This window comes from Uloborus diversus, chromosome 5, assembly GCF_026930045.1.
Source record: "Uloborus diversus isolate 005 chromosome 5, Udiv.v.3.1, whole genome shotgun sequence".
Classification (NCBI taxonomy): domain Eukaryota; kingdom Metazoa; phylum Arthropoda; class Arachnida; order Araneae; family Uloboridae; genus Uloborus; species Uloborus diversus.
In genome coordinates, this window is record NC_072735.1 from 53283704 (window position 1) to 53302818 (window position 19115).

At 36.0% G+C, this 19115-nt stretch overlaps 1 protein-coding gene across 2 annotated transcripts in view; it reads right to left on the minus strand.

The window, feature by feature from the left end:
- Window positions 1-19115, minus strand: part of LOC129222170 (stress-induced-phosphoprotein 1-like) — a 79950-nt gene that overhangs the window by 46170 nt on the left and 14665 nt on the right. Inside the window, exons 3-5 of one of the 2 annotated variants that reach the window (XM_054856631.1) lie at window positions 16089-16253; window positions 14933-15066; window positions 14671-14842 (exon numbers count right to left, since the gene is read on the minus strand). In XM_054856631.1, the coding sequence (XP_054712606.1) occupies window positions 14671-14842; window positions 14933-15066; window positions 16089-16253 (471 nt within the window). Of the gene's footprint in view, window positions 1-14670; window positions 14843-14932; window positions 15079-16088; window positions 16254-19115 lie in introns of both variants that reach the window. The other variant, XM_054856630.1, reaches the window with a different exon arrangement.

Below are 19115 nucleotides of genomic sequence, written 5' to 3' on the forward strand. Positions count from 1 at the left end.
TTTAATTCAACTGCTATAGCATTTAGCACATTAGCATCCAATGGAATTAGGATAAGACGAAATTTTAAATACAAAATTTTTCATTTCTCAAGAAAACTTTCAAATAATAAAAAATAAATAAATAAAATGCTTTACAGCACATTTTGCATTATTTTATTAGTTTGCATTTGAATAAACATCAAATTCTGCTTTGTTTTTGCAAACTTAAACTCTTAAGTGCTTAGCATACTTCCATCTTGTGATTGACCAAATATGGCGGCTATTTTTCACAGGTAACTGAAAAGTGTTGCCGTTCTGGTCAAAAAAACTAGCTTCCTAAATGTGTTTTATCCTTAGGCATATGTTTCCAAAGCGATTTATTTTCTTCCACCTTGTTGTGTTTGTGCAAAATTCCTGTTCATCCCAAGATTTCTTTTCTTAGGAACAACAGGGGGGGGGGGGGGGATGGCGACTGAGGACGTTTTTTTAGGTAGCCACTTTCTCAAACTAGGTCACCACGGAGCGAGTGGCGACCGTAAATTTTGACCTTTACCCCCCCCCCCAACAAATTAGAACTTCCTTACTTTTAATACTGTTTTCTTTGCAAATATGTCAAAATATTTCTTCTCCACCCATTAAAGAATAGGTTATTAAAAATTAATCTGTCCTGAAATCGTTTCCGTTGGGAAAATATCCGGCCAAACCATGAGGAAAATATCTGAGCCCCTCCGCCTTATAATTTTGCATATGGGCGTCCATGGGGGGGGGGGGGGGGGGTCGTGTAATTGTGACACAGGGGAAAGAAAGCAAGAGCATTCAATACGAATACGTTTATAAAAATTAGCTTATGAAAAGTACTTTATGACAAATGGGGACGAGGTCAACAATGTTGAAAAAAAGCGACTTTATGGGCAGCCCTTTACCAAAGAATTGGATGAAGATTTGCAAAATTACATATATGCAGTATGAATTAGTGGACTGAGGACCTGTAGAAAGTCAGCACTTTACATACTGTTTAAGGAAATTGATAACAACATTGACTCAATTTAATTTGAACTAGTTGTTACTGAGGATACCTAGTCTACAAAACCGTTTAGGCAAAAGAGACTACCGTAATTCGGGTAGATAAGCCGCGGCTTATACGTGTTTTGAAGTTAAAATTTAACATTTGCGGCGTATCTTCCAGGGCGGCGTATCTGAAGAAAATTTTTCCCTACCCTACTTTTTTTAAAGATTTTCATGCCTGCACAATCGAGCAGGGGAAAAAAAGCATTCAAAACGCCAGTCGAAGAGCTCTCAAATCGCACTTTCAAACAGATTTGCTCTGAATTAACTCCCCTAACCGCGGTAGGGTGCGCTTCCATAGGATTTCGCCGTTGTTATTCTTTCCAATGCTGCCAGATGCGTGATGATATAATACATTTCGCAAAGCACTAAAGTGGAGGAATCGCTAATTTATTATTAATATTTTAATACTGTTGATTGAAGTTGCAGCTTTTGCAAACATTATTTTGAATGATGTTTTAAAATATTTTAATCATGATGAAATAAAAAAAAAGTTAAGCAATTTTTCACTGTAACAAATTATGACATGTTGATTTAATTTTTTTTTAATTTGGAATGAAGTTAAAATTTTACTATTATTATTACCGTTATTATTACTAAGTTTGTTTTTTCATCCAACCAAACAAAGATGTTATCTAGTACCACAAGTTATTTGCTCACAACTGTAGCGTTTTTCAACCTTTTCTTTTTTCACGCACGAGGTCAACTGCATTATTATTCTATCGTTGCTCGTTGTTGCTTTATCTACTAGTACTACCTTGGTTATTTTTTCTCTTGGATTATTTATGATGGCTTTTATTCGAAGGAAAAGCTACACAGCTGCTTTCAAGCTCTCGGCTGTGAAGAGAGCGCTAGAAATTGGAAATAGAGCTGCCGCCAGAGAATTTCAAATAGACGAAAGATGCATCCGGCGCTGGAAATCTGAGCAGGGCGAGCTCGAAAAAATGCTGAAGACGAAAAGGTCTCGTCGGACGGGCGTTGTAGCTTGGCCTGTTTTGGAGGAAAATCTTGCCAAATGGACCCTGGAGCAACGTGAGAAAGGATTGCCTGTGTCCACCGTCAGAATTAGGACGCAGGCAAAGCTCATTGCTGCTGGCATGGGGATTACGAATTTCGTCGGGGGCCTCTATTGGTGCTTCCGGTTTATGAAAAGGAACATACTTTTTGTGCGGGCTAAAACCACTGTTGGGCAAAAGCTTCCTTCGGATTGGATAGAAAAGAAGGAAGCTTTTTTGACGTTCACAAAAAAGAAAATCGAAGAGATGAAGTTGTGTGGCGGGCAGATCATTAATATGGACGAAGTGCCCGTCACATTTGACTGCCCTCCAAGCAGAACTGTACATGGTACAGGAGAAAGAACTGTGTCCGTGTTGACAACAGGGAACGAGAAATCCTCGTTCACTTGTGTTCTAAGTTGCGCTGCTGACGACGAAAAGTTATCTCCGTTAATTATCTTCAAACGAAAGACTATCCCTAAAGGAAACTTCCCTAAGGGGGTAGAGATTGCCGCCAACGAAAAGGGTTGGATGTGTGAAGAAATGATGCTCCTTTGGTTGACGGCAGTCTACCGGAAGAGGAAGGGCGCTTTTTTTTGTCCCCAAGGCCTCATTGTGTTGGATTCAATGCGCTCGCATTTAGTTCCAGCAGTGAAGTCAGAAGTAAAGAAAATGAGCTCCAAATTGTCGGTGATCCCAGGTGGGCTCACCAAAGTTCTGCAACCACTTGATATTACTGTCAATCGGGTGTTCAAATGTGAATTGCGTAAAAAGTGGGAGGAGTGGATGCGCAACGGAATTCACTCCTACACCGCAGCTGGGAGTATGAGAAAAGCGTCATGTGAAGAGGTAGCCCAGTGGGTGCATGACGCCTAGCAAGCTGTCCGGCCCTCCACCATAATTTCAGCTTTTGTGAAGTCTGAAATCATCTCAGATGCAAGAGAACTGAGTGATTCAGAAGGTTAAGACTGTGACGAAAGTGACTTTCAATTGGATGACAATTTGCTTTCCCTTTTCGATTCTGATATCGACGAATCAGATTTCGAAGGTTTTGATGACGTGTGATTTTAATGTTATTATTTTGTCTTATTTTAATTGTATATGTATGGCTTGATTTTTACTCTTTTATGTTTTAATAAAAAAAAAAATTAAAAGTTTATAACAGAGTTAATTGAATAAGATTTTAAATTTTGATGAAGTTATTTTGTGGAAAATCACAAGGTAAGATTTTTATTTATTTATTATTTAAATTTATATATTGCTGTTTGTAGAAAGTAATATAAATAATACAAAAATGATCGTATCTATATACATAGAGGAGAATTTCAGACTAATTGAACGTCAGGGGCACCATGTTTTGATTTGCTCTCCCGCGGCGTATACGATGGGGCGGCTTATCTGATAAACTTTTTTTTTAGTTACTTGATTAGTGCGCATGCGGCGTATACGATAGGGCGGCTTATCTACCGCAAATTCTGCTTTGTTTTTGCAAACTTAAGCTCTTAAGTGCTTAGCATACTTCCATCTTGTGATTGACCAAATATGGCGGCTATTTTTCACAGGTAACTGAAAAGTGTTGCCGTTCTGGCCAAAGAAACTAGCTTCCTAAATGTGTTTTATCCTTAGGCATATGTTTCCAAAGCGATTTATTTTCTTCCACCTTGTTGTGTTTGTGCAAAATTCCTGTTCATCCCACGATTTCTTTTCTTAGGAACAACAGGGAGGGGGGGGGGGATGGCGACTGAGGACGTCTTTTTAGGTAGCCACATTCTCAAACTAGGTCACCACGGAGCGAGTGGCGACCGTAAATTTTGACCTTTAACCCCCCCCCCCCCCAACAAATTAGAACTTCCTTGCTTTTAATACTGTTTTCTTTGCAAATATGTCAAAATATTTCTTCTCCAGCCATTAAAGAATAGGTTATTAAAAATTAATCTGTCCTGAAATCGTTTTCCGTTGGGAAAATATCCGGCCAAGCCATGGAGAAAATATCTGAGCCCCCTCCGCCTTATAATTTTGCATATGGGCGTCCATGGGGGGGGGGGGTCGTGTAATTGTGACACAGGGGAAAGAAAGCAAGAGCATTCAATACGAATACGTTTATAAAAATTAGCTTATGAAAAGTACTTTATGACAAATGGGGACGAGGTCAACAATGTTGAAAAAAAGTGACTTTATGGGCAGCCCTTTACCAAAGAATTGGATGAAGATTTGCAAAATTACATATATGCAGTATGAATTAGTTGACTGAGGACCTGTGGAAAGTCAGCACTTTACATACTGATTAAGGAAATTGATAACATTGACTCAATTTAATTTGAATTAGTTGTTACTGAGGATACCTAGTCTACAAAACCGTTTAGGCAAAAAGAGACTAATGTATAAACCATATGGACATAAATGTCAATTAGAAAATTGAAACAATGGTCAAACAAGAAGGTTTCTGTCCATCTTTAATAATAACGGTCAGCTGACAACTCCGCTAATGATGAAGCTGTTGAAAGGCGAGACAAATACGCTCTGAGCTTTAGGTGATGTTGACGTTGATATTGTGAAGACGGCTATCATCAGGTGGCAAAATTCTTTGGGTAGCTATCATTTGAGAGGAAGACCTCCTCGTTGTTCTCTTGATAGCCAAATCTCTAATTACAACATTCTGCTGTCAAAATGTACCAGAAATCTAAAATCATACAACACGTATCTAAGATATATATCATATCTTCCCCTGAATCCATTGAGGCTGCTGGGGTCATATGTATCTCTCACGGTATGGTGCTCTAGCCACAGAAAAGTCCCTCAACGAACACCGTTACACATCACTTATCAAAGTAGCTGCAAACATCAAGACTGATCTCGCTGTACCATCCACCAAGTACCAGTTAGGAACTTGATGGTGAAGTACCGAATTGGGGGATTGGAAAAAGAGGAATGACCAACTCGTGCCGAAACTCTCGGAAACGGATGTTGCTCCTGACGGAATTTTGAAGATGATTTTGACCGATTGCTTTTCTACAAGTGACCGGAAGGTCACTAGTAGAAAATCATTGTTAGACTACTATTTTGCAAGTTTTGCATTGCAGAGGCAGTTACAACAACGGAATCACAATATTTATCCAGGACGAAGAGGACGACATCAAAACATTACCAATTTCTTAGAACAACTTTTCCACTGCTGGTGACCCTTCCTCCTCAGAATAAAACTAAGATGTCACCTTAAAGATGATATTTTCATTTTCTAATCACTGTCCAGTCCATATTCCATACAAACACTTTCAAAATATGATTGGTAATAATGTAATAAAAACTATAACTACAAAAAGGTGCTGCTGGTCAGCTACATATTTCCCTTATTTCTATTATTAAAATTTTCATTATCATGCTACAGCGTCACATATTCATTTCAATAAGAATAACAAAATTGAGTACATGCTAGAACTTCATAGTTTTTGATTGCTTGTCAGCTGGGTGCCGCAATGATTGGGCATAGGCTTTGTATTTCATTAGTATCAGGTTTGAATCTGCAGTTCAAGAGTTCAGCCTGTGGATTTTCAAGACACAGAAAACAGAGAGGGACACATGATTGCTGCACAAGATCTCTTGAGCGCCTGCTTGGCACTGACACTTCGAGACAAAAAGAACGAGATTTTTTTCTCTCCAAAAGTATTGGTTTTCAAGAATGCCCCCTATACCTAAAAAACCACTGAAAATGTGACTTATTTGTATGAAAACAATTTTCTGCACTTCCTTAGTTCGATTTTGTTTGATAATGCCATGGGTATGGAGCTAATTCATACTGCATATATGTAGTTCTGCATATCTTTGTCCGATTTCTTGCTAAGGGGCTGTCCATAAATATGTACTTTTTTCCCAACATTTTTGACCCCCTTTCTATTCATCACAAAGTACTTTTCAGAAACTAATTTTTATAAACATATTCGTATTAAAAAATCCTTGATGTCACACTTCTTACTTTCTTCCCCTTTGTCACATAGTCACAATTTCATGACCCCCCCCCCCCTAAACATCATTTGAGTTGCAAAAATCCACAAGTACTTCTTTATTGTCCATCAGGTTTGTCGAATTCATTGAGGAAAAAGAGGAAGCGTACGATCCTTTCGAGTCAGTTTGAAATTTGTGAATGGCAAGTGTTCCATGTTTCGCTATGAAGTGCGTATCTGAAATTCTGTGACTTTTGATTGGTTGAATAAAATATAACAAAGTAGCATATCAAATTGAAGGAAATTTAAAGCTCTACAACTTTGTCAACAATTTTCATGAATACTGATCCAGGAAGGAACTAGAAGCAAATGTTTGACAAAAAGAAAATTTTTCCGAAAATCGATTTTTTTTTACATATACCGGGAAAATTATTGGAAATTTGATAAATATGTATAGAAACAGTTTCATAGTAAGTTTATTTAACTTGAATTTTTATTTTAAACGCATTTTTTCCACTGTTTCTGACATTTTCTCGAAAAACTGAAAATTTTCTTCCACCCTCCCTCTCACCTTTTCTCACCCCCTAGGGCGGGGACTTTTTGTATGTTTACTTACTAACTATCCCTAACAATATTCTGAAGTCAAAAATTATCGCATATTCCATGCATGCTACACCCCTGTTTTGAGCACTCATTTACTGGACTATACTAGTATCACTTCTTGCACCAAGTGTGGCGGAGAAAACGTACCTTTCAGGTGATTCCCGCAAGATGGCACCTGCAAAAACCCCTGATTAGAGAGAGAATCCCTTACACCCTTTTTGAAGAGAAGCAGTTGGGATGTCGAGACGAGAAGGTGACGTAGGTGCTCTGAGCTTCGCCAGGAGAAATGGTGTCGTCCCACGGTAAGCCCGCTGCACTCCCTCTCTCCCACATAGCTGTATTAGTCTTTCGAAATGTAATAAACTAACTTTCTGCTTTAATTAGCGTTCAGTGTTAATCTAAACCTGTTATGACTGGAAACACCAGCCTAACCAAGACACAACGCAATATCGGATAGTCCTCCATTACACAAGACATAGGAGAGACTTACATCCCTTTGCTTCTCACTGCCTCAAATTGAAATTTACAGTAGCCTCCCTTTGGATTTTCACAAAAGATTGTCATTGTTTGGTACAGCGAGAACAAAACAAAAAAGGAAGAGGAAAAGAAAATGCGCTGTTCGGCTTCACGGCTGGTTATAATTTTTTCTCTATATAATTACCGTGAAGTCCGTGAAATTTATTCTTTATATGGGGCTAAAACTTTTTCCTCCATGGTTTTTGTCCCTAATTTAATTTACATAATTTACTTTATAAGGTTGTGGCAACAGTCCAAAATACTTCGACTTTGATTGATTTTCGAATTGATGTGTTGTGTTCTGTGTGCGAGTTGTGGTTCTTTTTTCTTGTCTGAGTGTGAAACTATTCTTGAGTTGTGTTTTGAGTTTCTTTGTGCGAATTCTTCTGAATTCATTCATTACAGTCCACTATTAAATCGAATTTTTGTGAACCTTGAACAAAGTCATATTTTTGTGTGAATTCTTTGCTTCATTTATGACTCGTACTCATCATATTTATTTTTGGACCAACGGAGCCGGAGATTTTATGCATCAACGAGGGTGAGTTTGTTCCATTTATTTGTGAGTGAGAATGGATCTTAAAGCCTTGAAAAAAAGAAAAACTGCTGTTTAAAGTCAGTTTAACAAAATTAAGGGAGAAAATTAACAGTAGTATTGATTGTGCAGATTCCACAGAATTGGAATTCTTCAAAATAAAAATTCAAAAATCTAGTGAAGATATTACTTCTGTGTTCAATAATATTTTTGATTTGTCTGAAGAATCGGAACTTGATTCTTATATAACTGAGCTACAAGGTCAATGCGATATAATTGACGAATTACTTCTTGTAGTCTCTAGAGCCATTTCTAAGAACAGTTCTGTTGTTGTAAAAAATGAAAGTAAATGTTCCGAGGCAGCTGATATAAAACTACCAAAATTAACTCTGCCGAGTTTTGGTGGTAATCTTGAAGAATGGTTGTCATTTAGTGACCTTTTTAACGCTGCGATTTCGAATAATGAGAAATTATCTGGCGGGCAGAAATTACAGTATTTAAAGTGTTCTTTAAAAGGTGAAGCGTTAAAAATTGTGCAATCACTTCCGATTTCTGATGCAAATTTTTACTATAGCGTGGGAGTTACTTTCACAAAGATTTTCGCATAAAAGAGAACTTATGAGTGCTTTAGTAAGGAAGTTGTTGTGTTTACCTTCATTGCAATCTGAAAATTCTTCACAAATTTTAAGTTTGGTGGATAGTGTAAGAGAATGTATTCGGTCTTTCGAGACTTTACAGTTCAAAATAGAGAGCTTTTCTGACACTCTATTAATGTTTATCGTGCAATTTAAATTAGACCCAGATACAAGAGGTTGGTGGGGAACATTCAATGGAAGGAGATAGTATTCCAAAACTGGATGAATTATTAGAATTTTTAAAATCTCATTCAAGGACACTGCAAACTAGTAAACAACAGGGCAATAAAAAGCTAAATGTTCATCAAAAGGTGTCAACATTCACATCAGAGATCCATTCACTTTGTGTTTATTGCAAGGCTAAGCATTCTTTAATTAAGTGTAATAAATTTTTGAATTTAAGTGTTCAAGACCGTGTTACTTTTGTGAAGAAAAATAATGTGTGCTTCAATTGCTTACTTTCAAATCACAGAGTATCGCAGTGTAAGAGTGTTTATAAATGTAAAAAATGTGCTAAAAATCATCACACCTTGCTTCATTAAAATCAGTCTGAGAACAACTCTGAAGTTAATTATCAAGGTGTGAGTAATTCAAATACATTATCAGCCAGTGCTAAGGTATTTGTTCCACAATCAACAGCTGTATCATACACTGATCAAAACAAAATCGGAGATTCATCGATGCATGAAAATATTTCTGCGCCTATAAATTCTTGTGTTTTCTGATTTTAACTATCATGGGCAGGTATTATTGTGTACTGCAATCATCAGGGTAGTAGATTCTTCTGGAGAGTTGCAACTTTGTCGAGCGTTACTCGACCCTGGTAGCCAAGCCAGCTTCATAACTGAGGATTGTTTACAGAGGTTAGGCTTATCTAGAAAAAGAGCTAAATTTCTCATATCGTGCCTTGGATCATCAGATGCTAAAACTAATGGAATTTCAGAAATCAAATTTGTCCCACGATTTTCACTAATAAGTTATCATTCACCACTCCCATATTTGTGATAAACAAAATTATTGGAGAATTACCACATATAACTTTGAGTAAGGAGTTTGTTGAACAATTTAGCGATCTCACTTTAGCAGATCCAACATTTTTTCAAAAGTGGACCAATAGATATTCTATTAGGAGTAGACATTTCCATGCCAATGTTCAGAGGAGAAACCATCAAGGGAGGCGAAAATATGCCACATGCATCTCGCTCTGATTTAAGGTGGATTATTTCAGGTAGTGTTAGCTTTCCTGCGACGGGGAATCATACTATTTGAGTGAATAATATTCAGTTAGAAACACAAGAGATGCTAACTAATTTTTGGAAATTAGACTCTGTGCCTGAAATTTCTAGTTTAACTAAACTAGAACAAGACTGTGAGAATCATTTTTATCTACATTTTCGAGAGATAAAAACGGTATTTATACGGTAAAATTACCCTTCCATTCATCTCCAGAGTTGCTTGGTGAGTCTAGACAAGCAGCAGTTTGCAGATTTAAATCGTTGGAGAAATCATTATCATCTAAGCCTGAGGTGCACGAGCAGTACAAGAACTTTATGAGTGAATACTATAGCTTAGGACACATGGAAATGGTCCCTAATAACGAGGTGTTTAGTGATTCATCCTATTATTTACCCCATCATGGTGTAGTAAAAGAATCGAGTTCTACTACCAAATTAAGAGTTGTTTTTGATGCTTCTGCGAAATCAACCTCAGGCCTTTCGTTGAATGATCCTTTGATGACAGGGCCAAGAATTCAACAAGAACTCTTCCCTATTCTCCTTCGCTTTAGAACGTATAAAGTAGTCTTTTGCGCAGATGTAGAAAAAATGTTTCGGCAAATTAGAGTGCATCCAGAAGATAGGAACTGGCAAAGAGTTTTGTGGCTAGAAAATTCAAATGAACCTTTAAAATCTTACAGATTAGTAACGGTTACATATGGAACTGCGAGCGCCCCATTTTTATCTACAAGAGTAATGAAACAGTTAGCTTTAGATGAAAAGGACAACTTTCCCTTAGCGACTGACGTTGCTATTCGTGATTTTTACGTTGATGACCTTCTTTCAGGAGCCCAAAGTGAAGAAACAGCCAAACTCGTGGCCAAACAAATGTTTGAGATGATGTTGAAGGGAGGTTTTACGCTGAGAAAATGGCTTTCAAACGTGCCAAATGTTTTAGAGGGCATTCCCGAAAGGTTTAGAGAAAATAATACTTCTGTAGAGATCAATTGTGACACAAGAGTTAAGGTTTTAGGAATTCAGTGGCAACCATCTACAGATACGTTTCATTTCACTGACTCCATTGATATCGAGAACCCATGCACTAAGAGAAATATTCTTTCTGAGATTGCCAAAATTTTTGATCCTATGGGATGGCTAGCACCTGTGATTGTGTACGCCGCCAAAATCTTAATTCAAGAGTTATGGAATTACGATATTGGTTGGGATGAACCTATTGGTAAAAAATGTGAAAAAAAGTGGAAAAGATTTTATTTAGAACTACCACAGCTATCAACTTTTCAAATTCCGCGTTTTGTTTTGTGTTCCAGTCTATCTCTTATAGAAATTCATGGGTTTTATGACGCTTCAGAGAAAGCCTATTGTGCAGTGATATATGTAAAATCTTCAAGTGATCAAGAAGTGCAAGTAAATATTTTAGCTGCAAAAACTAGAGTAGCACCGTTGAAGTCCCAGTCTCTTCCGCGGCTTGAGCTTTGTGATGCTTTACTGTTATCAAACCTTTTACAAGTTGTTTGTACCCATATTGAAATTCCCTTTGATCATATCTATGCTTGGACAGATTCGCGTGTCGCATTGTCATGGATTAACTCTGAACCACGTCACTGGCAACCATTTGTAGCAAATCGTGTAGCCAAAATTCAAGATGCCAATCCTAGTGTTTCGTGGAAATTCGTAGCTGGAGCAGAGAATCCAGCCGACTGTGAAACTAGAGGAAAGCTACCATCAGAGTTTTTGAGGAGTTCATTGTGGTTGCACGGACCTCAATGGCTCAAACAACCTACTGAAATTACTGAACCAAAGGTAGTCATTGACTCAAACGTAAGTGAAACTGTGCTCAAGGAGGAGAAGAAAGGCTACAATTCTTGTGTGTCAAAATTTCAAGAGCCAGAATTAATTACAAAATATTCATCGTGGTTAAAGCTATGCAGAGTAGTAGCATGGTGTATAAGATTCAAAAATAACTGTTCCACTCTACCTGAGAATTGTCTTCAGAGCCATTTATCAGCAGAGGAAGTCTTGAAGAGTACATCAGCGATTATTAAAATTGTTCAACAATCAGCATTTTCCGAGGAGTTGAACTGTTTAAAATCTGCGAAACCTCTGAAATCAAGTAGTAAGCTTTTAAGTTTAACACCATTTTTAGATTCAACTGGAATTATGCGTGTAGGTGGAAGACTTAAAAATTCCAACTTATCAGAAGACAGAAAATATCCCATGATTCTACCTGAGAGTCATATCACAAATTTGATCATCAACTACTATCATCAAGTTTATCTTCACGCTGGCCCACAATTACTGTTTTCGGTTATACGGCAAAAGTTTTGGATTCTTAGTGCTAGAGATGCTATTAGAAGGTGTACTCATCAATGTGTTATTTGTTGCAGAATTCGAGCTCAAACTGCGAATCAGATGATGGCTGATCTTCCAGTTTCAAGAGTTACTGCAAGCAGAGCATTTAATCGTGTAGGAGTAGATTTCGCCGGACCGTTCAATATCAAAAATTGAACTGGCAGAGGAGTGAAAATTACAAAGTGTTATGTGTGTCTGTTTGTTTGCTTCTCTACGAGAGCAGTACATTTAGAAATAGTAGGAGACCTTACGACAAAATCCTTCATAGCAACTTTGAAGAGATTCATAGCACGTCGAGGCAAGCCCGTAGAAATACACAGTGATTGTGGCACAAATTTCAAGGGTGCCAGTAAAGAGTTGAGAAAGGCGTTCGACATGTTACGAAATGATCATCTTCATGGCTATCTGTCATCTGAAAGCATCAAATGGATCTTCAACCCTCCCGCTGCGCCTCACTTTGGAGGCCTGTGGGAAGCAGGAATTAAATCTGTCAAGTATCATCTAAAGAGATGCCTTGGAAACGTTGTACCAACGTTTGAAGAATTCTTAACGCTTATTACGCAAATCGAGGCATGTTTAAATTCACGCCCACTGACACCAGCTTCACCAGATCCGAATGAGTTAGAAGCTCCGACTCCCGGACACTTCTTGATTGGGACATCTATGAGTGCCATTCCAGAACCGAACATGACTACAGAGAAAATTAGCCACATTGATCGTTGGACAAACATGCAAAAGATACTTCAACATTTTTGGAGACGTTGGAGTAATGAATACTTGTGTAGGTTACAACAGAGGCCTAAGTGGTGTAAATTACAACGTGACTTTCAACCAGGTGACTTAGTGTTAGTCAAAAACGAGAACCTTCCTCCTCTACGCTGTTGTCTAGGTAGGATTCAACATGTTTTCCCAGGAAAAGATAGTAGAGTGCGTGTTGTAGAGCTACTGACTGCAAATGGTGTACTAAAGAGACCAATTTCTAAACTTTGTGCTTTACCTCTGAATTGACTTTGTGACTTTTATTAGAGACTGCATTTTCAATTGTTTCTATTTTAGTTTCTTTGTTGTATTTATGTGTTCTCATTTCAGGTGCTTGCCTTTCGTGAGTTTTGAACCCCTGCCCCCTGGGGTTTCAAGGCTGGGGATATGTTTGGTACAGCAAGAACAAAACAAAAAAGGAAGAGGAAAAGAAAATGCGCTGTTCGGCTTCACGGCTGATTATCATTTTTCTCTATATAATTACCGTGAAGTCCGTGAAATTTATTCTTTATATGGGGCTAAAACTTTTTCCTCCATGGTTTTTGTCCCTAATTTAATTTACATAATTTACTTTATAAGGTTGTGGCAACAGTCCAAAATACTTCGACTTTGATTGATTTTCGAATTGATGTGTTGTGTTCTGTGTGCGAGTTGTGGTTCTTTTTTCTTGTCTGAGTGTGAAACTATTCTTGAGTTGTGTTTTGAGTTTCTTTGTGCGAATTCTTCTGAATTCATTCATTACAGTCCACTATTAAATCGAATTTTTGTGAACCTTGAACAAAGTCATATTTTTGTGTGAATTCTTTGCTTCATTTATGACTCGTATTAATCACTCAAATTGAAATTTACAGTAGCCTCCCTTTGGATTTTCACAAAAGATTGTCATTGTTTTAACCCCTACTTTTCTGTTTTATTATTTGCTCTCAGAAACAAAATGAATTAAACACTGTTGATAATAGATCTGCTATGTAACAGAGAGTGAAATTTATCGTGACTATGAAAACATAATGTGTTGTAATTACAAAAAGACAAACTATTCTTAAATCCCTAGTTAAAAAGCAAAAACATTTCACAGTATTTTGGATAAGTGTAGAGTCCAGACACGACATTTTTTTTTTTGCCATAACTAATTTATTGCTTGATTTGCACATCATTTTAGTTCGAGTTTGTGCGTTGGTAGGTCAAACTGAGAATAAAATAATATGCTAATCAAACAGTAAATTTAACAGTTACGGACAGTAAAAACAGTCATAGGACAGACTCGACAGAATGTCCAAAATACTCTGAAATGACCCTGAAATTAGAAATTTTTCGTGAGCCATGAACTAAATTTATCATAAAACTCCAAGATAGTTTAAATATTGATAAAATACTTAAACTATTGGTCTAACTTAAGAAAACTGACAAACGGTACAAACTTATTTATCCATAATCTAAAACATTCCATTACTATTTAAATGAGAAAATACACATCAAACATAAAAACATAATAGACTAAGGCATAGTAAAAAATTACAATTCTGCAAAAGCTCTTGATCAATTCCTTCAAAAACTCAACAGTAACTTCGGCAGGGATTCGGATGAGAAAATACATGGTCTTTAGTTTTGCAGAAATAAATAGCTAATTGATTTTGAAAGGCGGGTATCAATGGGAGAAAGAAGACCCTATTGAAATTTGTCCTCACCAGATGTATGAGATAGAAACATTGGTATAGCATTTTTTTTCAAAGCTAGTAATAAACAGCAGGAACACTGAAGAAAAGAGGTAATTTGTGTATTATCGTAACTTTTCAGCATTAATTTTCTATCAACCAAAACCAATATATAGAGAAAAAAACCAAAGTAACAATTTACCTTATTACAAATTAAGTTGAAATTAAATACACTAAGCCTTTTCACCTTACGAAGATTGAAATTACATTTAAATGACTGTACAAAACTCAAATTGCAGCACAATGAAATATTCCCCATGACTTAAAATTAAATCTAAATAAAGCAACCTCTTCCTAGAGAAGACTGGCTGTACTAGAAAATTATCTAAAACAAAAAGATGAGGCACACCTGCTTTTTTTCAGGTGACAATTCTACTTCCATTGGTTCTTCTTTGGGTTTTGAAGGACTTGGTTTAGGCACATCCATTTCAACATCATCATCATCTTCTCCATCGGCTCCTAAATCAAATCCTAGGAGGACATTTAATGTTGTCATCACACGAGGATCTTTAAGCTTTTCACTGAAAAAGAGAAAATATCAGTAAAATACTTTAACCCAACATAAAAAATAATCTATTACAGGGGGAGAAAAAGAATCAGTTTTAACTTACAGCATACTTGAAGGGTTCTGTTGCAAGTCAAGAAGCAATTTGATATAACTAGGATCATTCAAGTAATCTCTTGTACGTGGATCATTTCTTAATTTTTCCATAATTCCTGGCCCAGAAAATGGATTAGGAAAAACCTCTTTCGGGACCTATGATCACATAAATTTCATGAACTTAATTCTTGCTTGTGGTAAAGTTGTACAAAAGAAAACTTAAAATCACTATTATTAACATTTAAAATATAGACAAAGGGGTGGGCTGAGCATCATGTTGTAAAAAAAATAATTTAATCACAAAATGGTTGCTTTATGCATTTAATTTAGATCTCGGATGATTAGAGCCAGCCATTTTACATAAAATTTTTTTAATGAAACTTTGAGGCATGCTATTTATTGATATGTCTAATGAAATTTCATCATTATGTATGATAACTTTTTCCAGTTTATATTTCACATGCTTCTTCAGCAAGCTCTAGTTGACTAGCAGTTTTTGATACTTCAAACCAGTATTATACCCTTTAACATCAAAAACAACTTCTTGACATCATAAACCGAGACCTGCTTAAAACTATCTTATAGAACGCCACTTAAAACAGTCCATTGAGAAAAAATTACCTCTAACAAATAGTTTTTGAGTTCGCTCAGTAAGCCAATTTCTAAATAATATTTAAGTTTTCCTTCCTATTCCAATACAAATAAGACAGTTTGCTTAGCAGAGCAACATGCAGTATATTGAAAGATTTTTGAAAGCCAATGTAAATATTTATGAATTTTTTTGGTACTAAAGCCATGGTAAACTTGGATTAGAAGTGAAATAAATAAGTTACATGGAATTACCCTTTGAAAACCGAATTCCAAATCCTGAAGCAGACCATTTATTTCCAGAAAGTTCATTATCTGTATTTTTGACAAAGTTTCAAAATTTTTTAAAATCTCCAAAGTTGGACAAGCAGATCTATTGTTACCTACCTTCCCATTTTATTCTTTTTCAGAGAGTGGTGAGATGGAATAACAAGCATTTGGGGTGATTTCTACTTAAAAAATTCATCAAACATGATAAATGCAAATATACAAAACTTCAAATATGTCTAGAAAAATCAGTTTTTTCATAGTATTCTGCCAAGGCATAAACAAACACTGAATTTTATTAATTGCATTACTAATCTATAGCTTAAATTACCTGACGACATTTGAGACTGAACTTCTTTAATTCCTTCTTTGAGCTGCTCATTGTTCGGATCAAACTTTAAACCTTCTTTATAAGCATTTAGAGCATCATCATAACGTTTCAAATATGCTAATGCAGCTCCTTTTCTAGAATACCCCTGCAAAAAAACATAATTTAATTTTAGCACCTCAACACAATTTCAATTTTATTTAGAAAAATTTAAAGAAACTTAACACAAAATTGATTGGGCTAAAATGTTGATGACCTAAAAATTCATTAAAAAATAGCTTAAATACTAAATATATTTACAGTTGGCTCTTTGTTTCACGACTTTCAAGGGACCACAAAAAATAGTCCTTAAGTGGAATCTGGGACCGTGAAAAGCCATCCTTAAATAGAAAGCCAACTGCATATACACATATGAATAAAAACAGGACATCTGCTAAATTTCAAGTTTTGAAATCCATGACTTACCATGACTTTTGCTCATAACTTTAAATGACTCACAGGATGCAATTTTTCCAGAAAAACATTAATTTTTCACAAGAATATCCTAATTAGCATTTTGAGAAAACTACTGATCTATGTTTTCAGTAAGTTACCGCCCTGTAGTCAGGGCTAAGGCAGAAATACATGAAAGATATCGCCGAGTCATTCCAGTCGAGGACTGCAGTTTCCTGCTTATCAGCACTCATCAGCCCGGCTTAGGAATCGACTGAGCTGGAGGTGGAAAACCTCTTAAGGAAGTCAAGAGTGCCAAACAAACTGGTAGTTAATATAGAATTAGCACTGACCAGACAAGTGACTGAAGCAATGGTTTGGTCCTAAGCCGAACTGATGAGTGCTAATAAGCACGACACTGCAGTCCTTGGCTGGAATGACTGAGTTGGCAGTGCCTTTCATGTTTTCTGCCTTAGCCCTGGCTAAAAGGCGATAACTTACTGAAAATACCATGCCTTGCCTTCAATCTTCGAGTTGAATCAAACCATTGCTTCGGTAGTTAATTGTAGCTCCTAACCTACTATTATAACTAAAAAAACAATTTATGCAACAATGACTAGGGGGCAATTCCATTGTTACGGACGTAACAATCAGACTTTAAATACACATAATTTCAATTTGGTTTCATAAAAAGCTACAAATTTTATTTTCTGTTGTATAGTTTGGTGTTATTAATGCTATCAAAAATTTGGGTGCAGATTGCTTTATTACAAAAGGTAACAAAAATTAAAAACTGCCTGTTACGGACGTAAGTCAGAAAACAGCAAAGTATATACATTGTCAAACAAAAAAATCTTTCACCTTCAGTTATTTATTCAAAGTTATTCAGTTAATTATTTCACGTTAATTATTCAAATATTCAGTAAAAAATGCTACACTTTGAGACGGTTAATCCTCATTTTCTCAGAAACTATGAAAGATACAACCTTAAATTTGGACTTCTTTTAAAGCTCTTTTAATCTACTTTAATTTGGTGTGCAACTTGATAAAACTAAAAAATATTTATTTTAAAATTTCATTTAATTAAATTTTAAAATTTGAGTTTCTTAAAGACTTTTTTGAAAATTCTGAAAAAATTTACAAAACTACTTTGTGTTATCCTCTTCCATCTCAACAAGTTTCATAATGGGATCTTGATGCAATCATATGATACAGAGAGAACAAGTTTCATATATTTATCCAAATTTTCGCATTTTGGACAAATGGCTTTCTGATAGATCGATCTAATCTTATTCTATAAAAATCAGCCTATCAAACTTTGAATATACTGTAGAGACGTACCGAGTACTCGGTAACTACTCGGTACTCGGCCTACTCGGCCAATTTGCCGAGTACTCGGTACTCGGCCAAATTCTGATCAGATACTCGGCCAATACCGAGTATTTGCAAAAAATTGAATATTGTCCAAGGTAAAAATTGTCCCTAAAATTTATAAAAAAAAGAGCAAGCATTATATTCTGCAATCATTTACAATTAAAATTTATAAGTCAGATTTAAATTTTGAGAATAATGAAGTTTGTAATGCTTCAAGAGAATAAATCTTTATTTTAATGTCCCCAAAGTTAATAAAGCTTATTTATTAAAAATTATGCAAACAAGGTAAGTATAGAAAATATGGAGTTTTTATATTAAAAATGAATTTTCGCCACAAAAAAATATTAGTTATAAAAAATATAAAAATACCTTTGCTTAAAAAATAAAAGGAAATATAACAACGTTAGAAGTACAGTGCAGGAACACTGCAGACACGTGTTTTGGCGTTACAAGGAATTCTTTTTCGATTCACAAAATGGTAGCTCGTGGATTTAAAGGCATCCGACAACAGTCGGATTTTTTTGTCGAATATCTTTACATTCTTTAGCTCACATGTTATGCGCTGAAAAAGACGTTCCTTGTAAAGGGGGGGGGGGGGGCAGAAACACTTGTCTGCAGTGTTCCTGCACATTTGTTGCATTAAAAAAATATGTTTGGTGGGTTAAAACTATAATTGATTGGTATACATTGAAACCCCTCCTAACGGACACCCCTCTGCCGACAATTTTTAATTCCCCAGTTCCAATGCAAATAACATTATTAAACCCCTATCCTGCGAACACCTCTCTAATGCGACAAAAAAAAAGTCCTGTTAGTGTCCGCATTAGAGGGATTTTACTGTAATTTGTTTTAATTCCAACTTGATTAATCATACCTTTTATTTATTTATTTTTAATTTTAAAATAATTTTTTTGTAAAATTTTTGACACAAACAATTGTTTATATAATGCGCAATTGAATTTCAGCAGGAATTTAGTTTTAAAAACTATTATATGGACAAGGAGGTCTATACTACTATTCCAATAAGTTCAAAGTTCATCACATGTGTGTCGGTGGTTCTTCTTAAAACATAATTGGTACTTGGTAACTCGGCCGAGTATTGAAAGGCCGAGTACTCAGTAACACGGTACTCGGCCGAGTAGTGAAAGGCCGAGTACTCGGCCAAAGTGCTACTCGGTACGTCTCTAATATACTGCTAATAGCA